Here is a 15,435-nt window from a genome sequence, read left to right on the forward strand (position 1 = left end):
AATTAATGACTAAAATTTAAATAATTAAAATTAAATTATATATTTAAGTGTAATAAATAATGCCGATTGAATTTTAGTAGTTCACTTGGTTGATTACATGAATTTTTACTTTATTGAAGAAATTTCAATTTTTTTTAAAATCTCACTATCCTTAGTTTTCTTAAATTCATCCAAAAATAAATAAATTTAATTTTTTTCGACATATTACTTTAATTTCCCCTCAAATAAATAGTAATAGGTTTATAAAATATATAACAAATACCGTGGGTGAGTTTCAAAGTTTCTTTATTAAAACAAAAAATAAAAAATAAAATTTACACTAGCAATTAACAAGCAAAAAAAAGAAAATGCAGGCAAGAAAGAAAAAATAAAAGAAAAGATTGAAATTGGAAAAGAAAAAGTAAGGAAACAAGTACATCATGGGTCCCACATTATACATGTGGCAGCCAAAAGAGGCCTCACACAACTGACAGTATGTGTGCCTCGCCCATCATAAAATTTTTCGTCACAGGACAAGTAAAAGCAATGTAGATCTTCTTCATAACTCAGACATTGCCATATGACAAAAAGATTATTTCCCAGTACTCCCAACACCAAAACACCATCTTCTTCACCATAGCAAGGCTGCTCCACCTTTTTCCATTTCTCGTCAGTCAAATCAAGAGAAATGATGTTCCAACCCATTTGCAACAAAGGACCATTAATATTAGCCCAATGAAGCTTCCCATTCACAAATTTACCACAATTAAAGGATTGCACCAAATCCTGAGGGAAATGGATACTTTTCCAAGAATCACCCTTTAGACTATATATGTTGACTTCGACCTTAACGGAAGACAAACTCCCATGATAGTCAACACATGCCACTACCTTATAGTCATCATGAAATTCATCATATCCAAAACCATAACTGAAACGAGTTGCATCCCTTATATTAGTTATAAAATTAGGCAATTTTCTATGCTTTCTAATTGATGGATTCAATAGACACAAATGTTTTCCCCTATTATTAGAACGACAAATCAGTCCATTGACTGAACCCCTATTAAGAGGATATCAGTATTGAGATGTGGTGGAAGGATGGAGAATGGCAACAATGACTTTGTGGGTTTTCTCCATTGACGGGACGCTTCCGATTCCATTTGAGTTTCTATAGACTACGTACTGTCGAAGTCTTCTTACATATACATCTTCATATGAAAATTTCAAACAAACCTATTTTGGATATTTCCCCCTTTTTTTTGCTATCGGTTGAATAAATCTGATATTAAATTTTCTTTCAAATGTGTACTACATTATTTTGGGGTAGTATTAGGCTAATGTCAGAATTATAATATTTCCATTTTTAAACATATATAGTAAAGATTTTTCTAATTAATTAATTAGTTTTTGATATTGTATAACCAAATCTATTGATAAGATCTTTATTTTTGTGCTTGATTTTAGGTCGTTAAAGAACTTGCATCTATATGGAACTTTTTAATTGAATCATAATTTTATTTAAACTAGGTAGTAGACATTACGAAAAAGTGGATCATAAGGTACCACCTTCAGTAAGATTATTATTCATATTTTTCTGTAAAGTATGGTTATGATGGTGTCACAACCTAAAAATGGACGTGATGACACTCGTTTATTCCGACCATGACAAGTTAGCCTCAACCCAACAACACGAAAGAAATGCAGAAAGTAAAACAAGAATAACATAAGAACGAAAAACTTAAGTCATTCTAATATAACCCCCAAAACATGATTGTCACGTGTACAAGCCACTAATATAAAAAAAAAAGAATTGAAAGATAAGTACAAGTTGTTATGCCGTAATTTTCCTATCTTTAGAAAAATCACTTTTTGAAATGTTCTAAGTATAAAACAATTTGAGAAAAATACTTAGAAAAAAGTCGCCACTTAATTTTTTAAAGAAATTAAGAAAACTTATAATTTTCAAAGATTTAAACAGAAAAAATCATTTGAAAATACCAAAGAGGGTTCGGAGTTCAATTTACACTTCGAGAAGGGTTTAAGCATTCGAAGTCTCTGCTAACATGCGGTTGACCTGCGACTTGACTAAAATATATTTTGACTATTTTTTAGAAAAAATGATTTAACATAAGAATAATAATTTACAATATTTGGTTAACTTTGAGAAAAATAGTCAAGTAAATGATACATTTTATTTCATTTTTATTCTTTTAGAGAAGAGGATCCAAAATGAACATTTGAATTAAAGTGTGAGTGGATAGAATTTTAACAAAGCTAGATTAATTAGAAATTACTTGATATACTTTTAAAATAATAATTTAAACCAAATTGGTTAATTTAAGCATGGACCATTTTAAGTTAATTAAAGAATAAATAAAAAGTTTTGACTAAAGATTTTCAAATAAAGTACATGAGTTGATAAAAAGGTTTTACTAACATAAAGAATATAGTTCATCTTTTGGGAAATTAATAGTTTTAAAGTTAGAGTTAATAAACAACAAACAATAAATAATCGCAATTAAATAATTTAAGAGAAATGGAGAGATTGAATTTGGGCCTTTCTTGGGCCAAATTCGTTGCTATTTTTTGGGTTTAACCCAATTCCCGTTTTTGTATACACCTGATGTATATCAGTGTATATCAGCGTGTATATCGGCCCCTTTCATGTATTTCTTGCTTCCGAACACCTGTGTTTTGCCTCCGCCCTATTTTTTTTGCGTTTTTGACCTGTATATAAGTGTATACAGCTGTATACATCTTGTATACAACCCCTTTTTCTACTTTTCAAGACCTGTTTCAGCTTCTTTTATAACATATATTTCCTCTCCGAATTCCATATGCTCCCAATGATGAGGTTGACTTGATAAGAGGGAGTTTTAGGCCTCCAAGACCCATTTGAAATGCGAGGTGTAGACATGAGTACATAGGACTCACTCGGACATACACAAAGTGAACAACTAAATACAAATTAGCAAATAGAATAAGAAGATTAATTGATGTACTAGTTTTAAACTAAAGGAAACTTTGGCATTTTCATTGCAAATTCAATTGCAGTTAACCTTACACACCAAGAATTGGAAGAGACCACATGTAAGCACTATTAATTTCCAACCACATTGCATTATCATCTAGGGAAATCAATCACAGCGCATGGTATTATTCCAAAACACATTGAACACTTCTAAATCTTTGAGCTTATTTGAAGATTATATACTAGCTATGTGATGAACAAATGGAAGAAGCTGAAACTTAGCAAATCAAGCATGATTGATTCGGCTACATCCAAACATCAAACTGTGCTAACTAAGAAAGACATAACACAACCAAATATGCTTAAGTTAACAAGAAAATGTAAAACAAATGCACTTAGTTTAAAATCAACCCATTTAACAAGATAACATTTTCCAAATGCTAAAAAATAACCAAACTTCCTGGGATCAACCACACTTGTTCAAAAATGGATAAAAATAATCCACTAAGCAAATTAAATTATGGAATCTGAAACTATTAAGAGTTGCTCCTAAAAATAAAGAACATGGGAAACTAGGCTAGGAAATCAAGCCATTAAAATCAATAACATTGTCAAAGATCATATGATATGTATTGAAGGGGAAAAGATAACTAACAATTTATTCTCAAACTAAGTCATATAAGGAAAATAGTAAACAATTTCTTCAGCAGACAATAAATAAGATTCAAACAAGAATGTAGACAATTCAAAAATATTGAATAACAAATGATCAACTACAAGGCTCTGAACTAGAAAGAAAGGAACAAAACAAAATTCTTGAGAAAATGGACCCTTAGCCTAAGACACATAATTAATTGAACAAACACATATCAAGGTAGTGACTCAATAGCATGAACGGAATTCAATCTAAGAGAAAATAGAATTAAGAACTACAGAGCAGGCTCCAAAAAAGAACAACTTAGCACATAAATAGGAAAAAAAAAACTAAAATAGGCTAGGAGATCACCTTTTCCGGGGCAGCGAGGCCGGGACTCGAACTTGACCACGAAGAACTTCCACCACTGTGAGCCGATTTCGATGAGCTCCCAAAAGTAAAACAACTTTTTCTTTTGATGATATTCGCTCTGTTTTAGGGCGGTCAATTAGTGTCTGAAAAAATCCTCCCTTTTTTATCCAAAAAATCCCCTGCTAAACAGTGATTGAAAGAGAGAATATATAGAAGAAGAAAAAATCATTTTGGGGGAAAATCCATTAAGAATTCAAACAAAAAATTGAATTTCTTCTGGTATTTTCGAAGCCACAGTAAAGGGGATGGGAAAAAGCTGAATTCCCGTGAAAAGGGGGGAAAGGGGACGACGAAGTGATCGATTAGGTTGCTAGGGTTATGGGTTTGCAGATGGGTGACGTATGGGTTTGGTACTGCTCGCGATTTTGGCTGCTGTCCGCGATTTCTGGGTTTGCAGCTCTTGACTTTTGGTTCTCGCGTAGGAGAGAAGAAGAGGTGAAGTGGGGTCGGGTCGGTCTGATATGTGTATGTATATGCTGGTGTATGTATTGTAATTGGTTTTCTTTGATGAGTTGGGTCTTGGTACTACTGTAAAGAGAATTGGTGGGCAGGGATTTGAATTGGAGTTAAGAAATGGGCCGGCTTGAACAAAAAAAATGGGCTAGAGGAAAGGAAATAAGAATTGCATTGTATTGGGTCTGCTAATAGGAAGAATTGGGTCGTGGAACAAGCCCATTTTTTGGTCTTTTAAAGGGTTAAGGATAGGATAAGCAATTGGCTAAAATTTGCAACAGGATAAATTTTCATAAATTAATTAACGAGCTTCTTAATCTTAACGACATAAAATAATTAATTCAATTGTAAAATAATTAATTTAATTATAAACTAATAATTAGCTAAATTAATTAACCAAATATTTAGGTAAAACTAAAGTCTTTTGAGACAATTTCCAAATACTAATATAATAAATATATACAAAATTATATAGAATATATATATTTATTTTTAAAAAAATTTAAAATTATAAAAATGACAAAATTACTTAAAATGACTTGAAAAGTATTTTAAAATTTATGAAGTCAATTATTTCAAATCGTTTGGAATTTAAGAAGCTCGATTATTAATTTATATTGTGGAGGTCCAAAATTGGGTGTCAACACAAGTCTCAATGTCTTTGTATCTAGAATTGAACAAAAGATAAGATAAAGAACAAGAGGCCCCGCACGGATGACAAACAGCTACCTCTCAAAGTCCTTCGAAAGCCTCGAAAATAGAAGAAGAGCAATCACAAGGATTCGGGCTCGAAACCTACAAAAATGTAGAAGCAAGGAGTGAGTACCAAACAAGATGGTACTCAACAAGCAACCTACTAAACAAAGTAAAACTAGGCTTGAATATGAGTACTCCTTTCATCCCAACCGAACCTCCTCAACTACAAACTGTATAGAAATCAGACCAACCTAATAGTTTTACAATACACAGTTCACAAGGCATGACAATCACAATTCAACAACCAACAAGTTTCAAGTATGTCAATCACAAGTATCAAGTAGATCATTCACAAGTATCAAGTAGATCAATCACAAGTGTCAAGTAGAACAATCACAAGTGTCAAGTAGGTCAATCACAAGTGTCAAGTCGATCAATCACAAGTGTCAAATGCATCAAATCACAATAATCATACTCTTGTCAGAACCATTTCCCATCGACACAATATCACTAGCCGGAACCATTCCCATCGACTTTATATAGTAGCACTTGCTGGATCCATTTCCCTTCGTCTTTATATCATATCACTTGCCAAAACCATTTCCCTTTGGCACAATATCACTATCTGGAACCATTTCCCTTCGTGTTTATTTCATATCACTTACCAGAACCATTTTCCTTTGGCCTAATCATCTCAGGTCTCATCAAAGTGCAAAGAAATCAATGCAAATAAGTAATTTCACACCATAAGGAAAATACAACAACTCAAGCAATTTAAGTCCAAAATAATGCCATCAAAACATTTCATCAGTCGATAACTTAGGGTCCCCAACAAGGCAATTCACAAAGCATTATGATCAACATGTTGCCTTTTTCATTAATCCCATTTTTATTTATTAAGATTAATCAAGTGGAATAAATGGATTCATCACCCTATTTTCATCACTCCCCAACACACACAATGAAGAAAAATACAAGATTCTACAAGTTTTATGATCACTTGCCTCAATTCAATCAAAAGTCAATCCAAGACTTGAGTCTTTCCTTTCTCAACAATGTCCAAAGCCACACAACCTAATTCAATCAAGTAATCACAATAAGCTTCGAGAAATAACAACACCCAAATCATACATTTTGAAAAAAGGGCCATATCAACTCAAGAACCCAATTTCAAAAATGAAGTTTGAATCCAAAAATCTTCATTTGAAAACATTACCCAAGGCATTTGGAACTCATTGGTGAAAACCATTTCAAAAAAGGAATTAAAATCAGTTCACAATCACCATTTACTTTAGACTTCAAGCTCTTGAAAATCATTGCCATTTGCCAATCAAAATCTCAAGTTTTGATGTTAAAATCTATAAATGATAAAATGGAATTGAAGTTTTAGGGTCACAAAGATTTATCCAAATGATTCAGCACAAGAAATCTCTTTAGAATTGCCTTCAAGTATATTTCAAAACTCAAAATAGGGAAAAATGGGGTAAAACCCCAAAATGGCAAGCATAAACTCTCCTTGATGTCGTAAAAGCTACCTCTGGTTTGGAAAAGTGAACCCCAGAAAACTCGGCCTTCGCTTTTGCGAAGATCGCGATTGCAAACATGTCCTTCGCTTACACGAGAGTCTGGGGTCTCATCTCCCTTGCCTTTGCGATCAGGATTTCCCTAACATGATTTTGAGATATTTGCTGAGTTTGGATCTTGACTTGGATAGCCCTTTCTTTGTTCTCATATGATTTTTTGAGAATGACCTTTTACAATTAGAGCTTTTGCTTCGCCGCCTTTTTGTTTTTCTCTCTTTCTTTGTTCATAACTATATAAGGCAGAACAAACTTTTTTGAGAGATACTTCATCATTTCCATGCAATAGAGTAGTTTCAAGATGCTCAGACTCATCGGGAAGTGAACTTAACAACATTAAGGCCATATCTCCATCCGTAAAAGTCACGTCCATATTCCGCAAATCTATCGCCAACTTATTAAAGCTGGTGATGTGATCATTCATTGTGCTCCCAGGAATATAAGTGAAGCGTAACAATCTTCTTTTCATGTAAAGTTTATTTTGACTATTTTTCTTCAAGAATTTCTCCTCCAATGAATTCATAATTTATTTGCAGATGTTTCCTTTGTGTATGGATACTTTTGTTCTCTTGCAAGGTAAGATCGAATGGTACCGCAAGAAACACGGTTGATAATCTTCTAATCTTCTTCTCCTACACTGTCTGATTTCTTTTCTTCTATGGAATTATCTAGCCCTTGTTGAAAAAGGACATCAAGGACCTCGCCTTGCCACATTCCGAAATGTCCTGACCCGTCAAAAATTTCAACTGCAAATTTCACATTTGACACAATTCTTGTCATAAGCGAAGACGCCAATGATGACGTATTATTGACATTCGATGTGGACTCATTATTTTTCTTGTCTCCCATTTTTTCTACAAATACTATTTACTAGCTAAAATTGCAAAGACCAAAGTAAATCTTTTATGATGTGGAAGTTCAAACTGTGCTGCAACCACAAAGCATACCCAGATAATACCTTTGCTCTGATACCAATTGTTGCGGAAGCCGAATATATAGAGCATGATGAAATCACAACTACTATATCTAAAGGTAGCTAATAAATAGTAAATGAGACAACAATAAAAGGAACACCAGGAATTTGCGAGGTTCGACAAAAAATTGGTTTCTTTTGCCTACTCCTCGGACACAGCCAATCAATATTTATTTCACTCCAAAAGAGTACAAGTGAAATAGTACAAGAGAGAAAAAAGAACAAATGACTTAGAAGATGAGAAGGCAAGTGAGAGGTGTGTTACAAATGAATTAGGAGCTATCTATTTATAGGAGTGAATTCTTCCTATTGATGTCATCCATGACATCACATTGTGTCAAAATGTCAAGGTTTAACTTGTGAAACCATTTTATGGTTTACCTAAATTTCACCTACAAATTACTATCTTGACTTTTGTACCAATATTAAAGAATTATCTCTCTACCAAATCTTCACATTAATTCATCTTTGAATCTTGTCAAATTTAACACTTACTACCTTCCTTCATAAACTGGCCTAGTAATTAGCCTCTATTAATACAAAATGAACAAGTAATTAAAGAAAATTATGTTGTTCATCTTTTTCCCTTTTAATTGCTCATGTTTCTAAAATTGCAACATTTTTATAAGGCTAACAATGCTTTTGGTGAAGCAGTTAACACACACTAGAAAGATTATTGATTGAAGGATAAATGATAAGATGTTATCAATCATTTTTCTTTACATTATTAATGTTCATTACAATGTAATCTTATATGTAAAGATAATATATTGTTTTAGTTTTAACGACCGATAGTTTTTAAGTATTATTTTATAAATTTTGTGATATTAAGTTCTCGCGCGGGGCACGAGTAATTTTACTAGTTGTTGTAGAATATTCTATTCCTAATTAATATAAGAATATACTATTTTTGAATTTAGTTTCATTTGATATACTTCAATCAAATTTAAAGAATAAGAGTAAGAACTAAGAAACACTGATCACCTACGAGTAAGAACACTCTATTTTATTTTTATTTATTATTAAATATTTTTTATTTGATCCACGGGTCGGTCCTATCCATATTTCTCGAGTCTCACAAATAAGCAAACTTATTTAGACTGGGCTAAAAAGTCATTTTCTCTAATGAGCTCCAAAATCTTAGTCCAACCCTATCAAATTACGGATTAGGCCAGACCGAGCCAACTGGTCTTGGCCCATATTAACGACTCTACAATTATGATATATTGTATGAAGCTAAAGAGAAAACCTTTTTAGAGGAAAACAAATCAATTATTTTGCAAAAAAAAACAAAGGACAAATAAATTTAAAGAAAACAATATAATCAGATTCGTTTAATTAAAAGTTGCTCCAAATAAAAAGGGATAACATAAATAACTGGATCCCTAATTTAAGGGATATTCAGTAACGAATAAGAAATTATATAATACTTATTTAAATTCTTAGTTTTAAGGATACTACTGTGAAAAAAAAAGGAAAAAAGAAATATATTTTCCCCTATTTTTGCTCATCTAAAAATACATTGAACCATTTATTTGCGTAACCAAAAGAATTTGCAAATAGAGACGACATGCCCTAATTTTTTAGTGCCGTATAACTTTTGCCGGAATTAGGGTTGTGATACTTCCACCATACAATCATGGCTGACTTATTGCCGGAATGTCTCATTCAAAAAATACTCTGTTTGATTAGTTTTAAAGAAGCAACCAAGATGAGCATTCTCTCGAAAACATGGCTACAAGCGTGGTCGACTCTTCCCAACTTGGAATTCTTTGTTAATTGTTGGCGAGGCTGGGAAGCGCATATAAATATAGTGGACACAACCATGGAGAGATATGGGAAGGGGAAAATTCCTATACAAAAGTTTGAATTATCAGAGATTTTTGCTGATTCTCCCCAACTCTTCCCTCTGATTGATAAGTGGCTTCTCATTGCACTTCAGAATGGTGTAAAACAACTTGTACTTCACTTTACAGCATACCCGGCACCTATTTTAACAATCTTGACAGCAAAATCTTTAAGAGAATTGGTTCTGCACAATTGTACTCTTATGCCTGTTTCATTATCTAGTGGGGTTGTGAGTTGCAATTCTCTGAGAAAGATTTCTCTATCTTATGTAACATTAGATGAAAACATGCTTCAGACTCTACTTAATAGATGTCCCTTTATTGTCTCTTTCATACTTGAGTATTGTTCGGGTTTGACTACGAAACTTATAAAGATCAAGTCGGATTCCCTGAAGGTCTTGAAGATTCATCAATATTGCGGGATATGGGAGATTAATGCTCCAGATTTAGTATCACTTGACTATGCAGGGAATGAAATTCCTGAACTCAACATTGTAAGAGAGTCAAGTCAATTGGAGAACTCAAAAATAATTCTTCATTGCATCTCCAGATTAAATACGACATGGTTTTGTAAGTTGAGGAAGTTTCTATCAAATTCATCCTCTTGGTCTGAAGTTAACCTTTGTTTATTCAAATGCGATGAGATCAACATGACAGATTTGCAAATGGATCTGAAGGAGAGAAAGAGAAGACAAATATGATAATAGAGAGATAGTTTGGAGAAAAGGAGCAGATCATCTCTTCAGCAAAAGCTTACACATATATATATATACATAAGGTGGTGACAGATCCCTTAAATCCTGGAAACTTGACTCCCTATTTTGTGCTTAAATCAAGCTCCACCACATGTTACAATATCTTCTACATTCTAGAACTTTGTATTAAAATTAATTCAAAAGTTATAACCAAAAATATCAAGACAAAAGTATTAACATGACAGCACTTAGCAACACATACAAAAACAACAACCTTCATCAGGATCACATAGGTTCTAGTGGAGGGGTGGACGTTTTAAATCTCAATATGCTACTGATGGATGAAATTATAGAGTGCCCAACTTTTGTGGATGCTTTGCTATGGAGTTGTCATCCTGGGAGACTCAACTTAATCTCAATTGATATTGAAACAGCTACACATTTCATTGATCGTTTAATGTATATGAAAAATTTGAGTCATTCTACTTCTCATGGAAGCACACCTTGGAATAGTCAATTAAAAGATGTAAAAGCTTTTGATGGAAAAAACCAGTTGCTGCAACTCGGAAGTGAGGAGCCTGCAAAAAGGATTACGGAAACTTATTTTATATTAGATTGGTGATGCAGTTAATTCATTTGTCAGGATGTATTTTGTTTGTTTTCCACATCTAGCTTTAAATTCTTTCACTTCCGTACACATGACATGAGTCTTTCTTTTTCTTTAAAATTTTAAAAGTTGCATAAGCATGAAATTGACAACCTAATAAGTTGTTATTTTTGCGAATAGAGTGGTGAAGAATGTTGTAAATTTGTCAGAATACAATTCAACGTTGTTACAGTAGTACAGAGCTCGAGCAAGGTATATTTATCTGTTTTCCTTCTTCTGAGATGCTCATAGGGACTTTGAGGGAGTTTTCATTTCTCTATTATATATAACAGCACAACTTATTAGAGTATATATACCAGTTTTTGTATCAGAAAGAGGTACTTTGTACTTACCTTTCAATATCATAGGGTGTCTCAGAAAAAGCAATCCTCTTCCCTACACGTGTATTAACTTTATACTTGCCACTGCTGGTTGACAATGTCAGATCATAGCAATGTATTTTAGCTTTGACACATTGTAATTTCGAACTGCTTCAACATTGTTCTGATTTGTTCTTCTTGAGCAGTGCTGCATTTCACTATTTGTGTAGATTGCAGTATGAGTGTCAAACTGATACATGTGTGACTGCGCGTTAGGAGAAGCTTATTTCAACCGAGGACTACAACTGTCCTTTAATTAAGAAATTCAGTTCTAAATACAACCGAAGAGTTTTCTTTTTGCTCAGCATAAGAAAGCTGATTCTTTTTCTGGTGAAGTAATTAGATTTCTTTATTTCTTTTTCTATTTGAACTGCTCTCATTGGTTCGAGAAAATATTTGTCCATCCTAAAAAAGTAGACAGGATAAGTTTCATAGGGATGAGTCTTTAGCAGCTAAACTTATGCCTTATGGGATTAGTACTTCAAATCTATGATGTCAAGTAGTTTTTTCACAATCATCCATCTTTTCACATCTGAAACAAAAAATTGATACTGAAGGCGACTCAAAAATATTGCTACCATTACATTGAATGGAAAAATACAACTACAATCCGCTTCCCTACACGTGTATTAACTTCATACTTGCCGCTGCTGGAGTACTATACGTAGGCAAAAGGGTAATGCTAATTAATACTAGGTTTCTTAAAGTTCGGCATTCTGATATTCCTTTCAAAATATCATTCTTAATAGATCCACTACAGTCTACAGATGATAAAGTTGCAGGACTTGGTATCCCCACATGTTATAGTTGTAATTATAGTCCTAATAATGAGTCTTGCCTAGAGTGTGTAGACATGTGGTGGAGACTCAATGGGGAGAATTATTATGGCTTTCACATTAAAACCAGAGAGGGATCAAGCAACTGGGCTTTTACACTGAAGTTTGTATAGACACACTCTTTGCTAGTGCTCCTTAGCACCAAATATAAGTTTGGTATGCAAAAACTTCAAATCGTGTACTATTCCCTCATTAATGAAATGCCAGTTTGTTTGAAAAGAAAATGTCATGTGAAAAGTAAAAATTAAACAGTTAACGAAAAGAAGGAAATAAGCTTTCTTTTTAAACGAACAAAAAAGAAAATGAGACGAACAAATTAAAAAGGTGAAGAGTAATAAAACAGAGAGTGTCCACAAAACTGTTTGCATACACTGTAATATAAGGACATCCATTTAAACTTGTCTGACACATATTTAATCAAAGTTTGTACATCACAATGAAAAGTATAAACTAGAAAACCCATGCTTCTTCATTGCGTTCAATGCAGTCTACAGGTGTTGAATTAGTTGTTCCTAACATAGCTTTCATTCTCTCGAATGAAGTCGTACTGAATCAAATTGTTCACCAAGACTGTGAGATACACATGTACGATCTGTGTTAGTTGTTTTACTCTTAACAATCACATGGACTGTCCATGGATAACAATCAATCCAACACATTATCGAGAATTAGAGCTACATCCTTGAGACCCTGACATATTAGCTCGCTAATGTGCAAGATGACTATCTGTTTGAGCAAGAGAGGGTCATGGTTTCTATATAAAGCGAAATTAAAACTTAGTAAGAATTGAGTGGGTTGAAATATGATTCGTTTTTTAGTTCATTTCAGCCCAATCCATTTTGGCCTAAGTAGCTCTTGGGCGAGTCATTGAGTCGGCTCATTTGGACCCGACTAGTTTCATCATCCAAACCATCCATTTGAGACCCCTATTCACATGTGATGTGATACTGGGAAGTGATTGGTTGCTTCTTCATCAATTTTATATTGTAAAATTGTTCATGTAATTAACTTGGCCGTACTGCTTTTCCTAGCTTAACGTTTTCTTGTATATAGGGATGTGTTATGTTCACACGAATAGTTTTTAAAGATGCAGTTTAGATTATGAGTATAACATGGAGAAGTACATATGTATGAAGGCAGACACATAAATTTTCCTTGAATATAACATTGTATTTTAATTTTAAGTAATACTCGTACAATTACTCCAATGATGAATCAAGTTTATGAAGATTATAAGTGGCTGAGTGCACCACAACCTTTAAAGTGAAACATGATATGGAAAAAAAGGAAGTATGGGAATTATGAATAGGAGTTAAAGTAAGATACTATCCAGTCTTAATGTTGATTTTCCTTTATCTTTCATTATGTTACATTTTTGTTCATCATGGCTTCTTCAACTAACTTGGAACTTTTTTCAGAATTCGTAGGTGCTATGGTTATGCATCACCAAGTAAGAGATGAATAGCCATTTTATGGGAAACTCTTATTTCATTTTGGTATCAACCAGCAGCAGGCAGTATGAAGTTAATGCACATGTAGGGAGGGGGATTGTTTTTCTATATATGGTATTGAAAGGAAAGTACAGAGTCCCTCTTTCTGATTTAAAAACTGGTATATAAGTTGTGCTGTTAGTAGGATAATTGAGAAATGAAAAATCCCTCAAACTCAGAAGATGGAAAACAGTGAAACATATTTTCGGAACTGCAAGAATTTAAAGCTAGATGTGGAAAACAAATGAAGTAATAAACTTTAGAATTCAATTCGAAACAGAGACAACTTAACTCCATCACCAATCTAATATAAAATAAGGTTTCTCCCCCTCCGTAATCCTTTTTGCAAGCTCCTCACTTCCTAGTTGCAGCAACTGATTTTTTCCATCAAAAGCTTTTATTTCTTTTAATTGATTATTCCAACCATGACAATATGTAGAATGACTCGAATTCTTCATATACATTAACCGATCAATTAAACGTGTAACTGTTTCAATATCAATTGAGATTAAGTTGAGTCTCTCAGGATGACAACTCCATAGCAAAGCATCCACAAAAGTTGGGCACTCTATAATTTCATCCATCAGTAGCATATTGAGATTTAAAACGTCCACCCCTCCACTAGAACCTATGTGGTCCATTTGCAAATCTGTCATGTTGATCTCATCTCATTTTAATATACAAAGGCTAACTTCAGACCAAGAGGACGGATTTGATAGAAACTTCCTCAACTTACAAAACCATGCCGTATTTAAACTGAGGAGACAATGAAGAATGATTTTTGATTCTCTTGCAATGTTAAGTTCAGGAATTTCATACCCTTTATAGTCAAGGGATACCAAATTTGGAGCATCAATGTTACATATATTGCAATATTGTATAATCTTCAAGACCTTCAGTGAATCCGCTTTGATCTTAAGAACATTCAGTCCCGAACAATTCTCAACGATGAAAGAGACAATCAAGGGACAGCTATTAAGTAGAGTCTGAAGCATGTTTTCGTCTAATGTTACATTAGATAGAGAAAGCTTTCTCAAAGAATTGGAATTCACAACCCCACAAGATAATGAAACAGGCATAAGAGTACAATCGTGCAGAACCAATTCTCTTAAAGATTTGGCTGCCAAGATTGTTAAAATAGGCGCCGGGTATGATTTAAAGTGGAGTACAAGTTCTTTTACACTATTCTGAAGTGCAATCAGAAGCCACTTATCAACCATAGGGAAAAGTTGGAGAGAATCAACAAAAATCTCTGATAATTCAAACTTTTCTATAGGAATTTTCCCCTTCCCATATCTCTCCATGATTGTGTCCACTATCTTTGTACGGCTTTCCCAGCCTTCCCAACAAAATAAAAAGAATTTCAAGTTGGGAAGAGTCGACCATGCTTGCAGCCATGTTTTGGAGAGAATACTCATCTTGGATGCTTGATTATAACTAGGAAGAAAACTGAGTATTTTTTGAACGAGACATTCCGGCAATATGTCAGCCATGGTTGTATGGTGAAGGATCACAACCCTAATATAATTTATAGGAATCCTATTTTTATATGTATCGATACTTACTGGTTGTCGCTAAATTTAAGTGTATTTCTTAATCTCCCCTAAATAAATGGTTAAATGTATACTTAAGATGAGTAAAAATAGGAGGAAAATATATTTTTTTTTCCTTATTTCTCCGTCCTATCCTTTAAACTAGGAATTTCAATATTAGTTCCTTATTTCGTTACTGAATATCCTTATTTCACAGTCTCTTTTTATAAGTACTAGTTCTGGGCACGTGCGTTGTACGTCTGTTCCATGCTAAATTGTGTGGAGTTG

At 33.4% G+C, this 15,435-nt stretch overlaps 2 protein-coding genes and 1 long non-coding RNA gene across 3 annotated transcripts; 1 reads left to right on the top strand and 2 right to left on the bottom strand.

Moving 5' to 3' along the window:
- Positions 1-2,636: 2,636 nt before the first annotated feature.
- On the bottom strand, positions 2,637-4,491 carry LOC107062196 (uncharacterized). Its single transcript, XR_001474488.1, has 2 exons — positions 3,960-4,491; positions 2,637-2,939 (listed from the first exon to the last, which is right to left on the bottom strand). It is a non-coding gene; the product is annotated as an uncharacterized lncRNA (long non-coding RNA).
- A 4,869-nt stretch (positions 4,492-9,360) lies between these two features.
- Positions 9,361-10,269, top strand: LOC107062199 (F-box/FBD/LRR-repeat protein At1g13570-like). The gene has a single exon (XM_015312562.1). The coding sequence runs from the start codon at positions 9,361-9,363 to the stop codon at positions 10,267-10,269; it is 909 nt and encodes a 302-aa protein (XP_015168048.1).
- A 3,642-nt stretch (positions 10,270-13,911) lies between these two features.
- On the bottom strand, positions 13,912-15,108 carry LOC107062200 (F-box/LRR-repeat protein At3g26922-like). Its single transcript, XM_015312563.1, has 2 exons — positions 14,352-15,108; positions 13,912-14,264 (listed from the first exon to the last, which is right to left on the bottom strand). The coding sequence occupies exons 1-2, from the start codon at positions 15,106-15,108 to the stop codon at positions 13,912-13,914; spliced, it is 1,110 nt and encodes a 369-aa protein (XP_015168049.1).
- Positions 15,109-15,435: the final 327 nt, after the last annotated feature.

Source organism: Solanum tuberosum, unplaced genomic scaffold, assembly GCF_000226075.1.
Source record: "Solanum tuberosum cultivar DM 1-3 516 R44 unplaced genomic scaffold, SolTub_3.0 scf00207, whole genome shotgun sequence".
In the NCBI taxonomy this organism is placed as follows: domain Eukaryota; kingdom Viridiplantae; phylum Streptophyta; class Magnoliopsida; order Solanales; family Solanaceae; genus Solanum; species Solanum tuberosum.

Excerpts from the sequence above, each read along its gene's own strand:
- LOC107062199 (XM_015312562.1), top strand. The coding sequence starts at position 9,361 with ATGGCTGACTTATTGCCGGAATGTCTCATTCAAAAAATACTCTGTTTG.
- LOC107062200 (XM_015312563.1), bottom strand. The coding sequence starts at position 15,108 with ATGGCTGACATATTGCCGGAATGTCTCGTTCAAAAAATACTCAGTTTT. Across the intron at positions 14,265-14,351 it reads TTTAAATACGGCATGGTTTT|ATTTGCAAATGGACCACATA; the intron begins GTAAGTTGAGGA and ends TCAACATGACAG.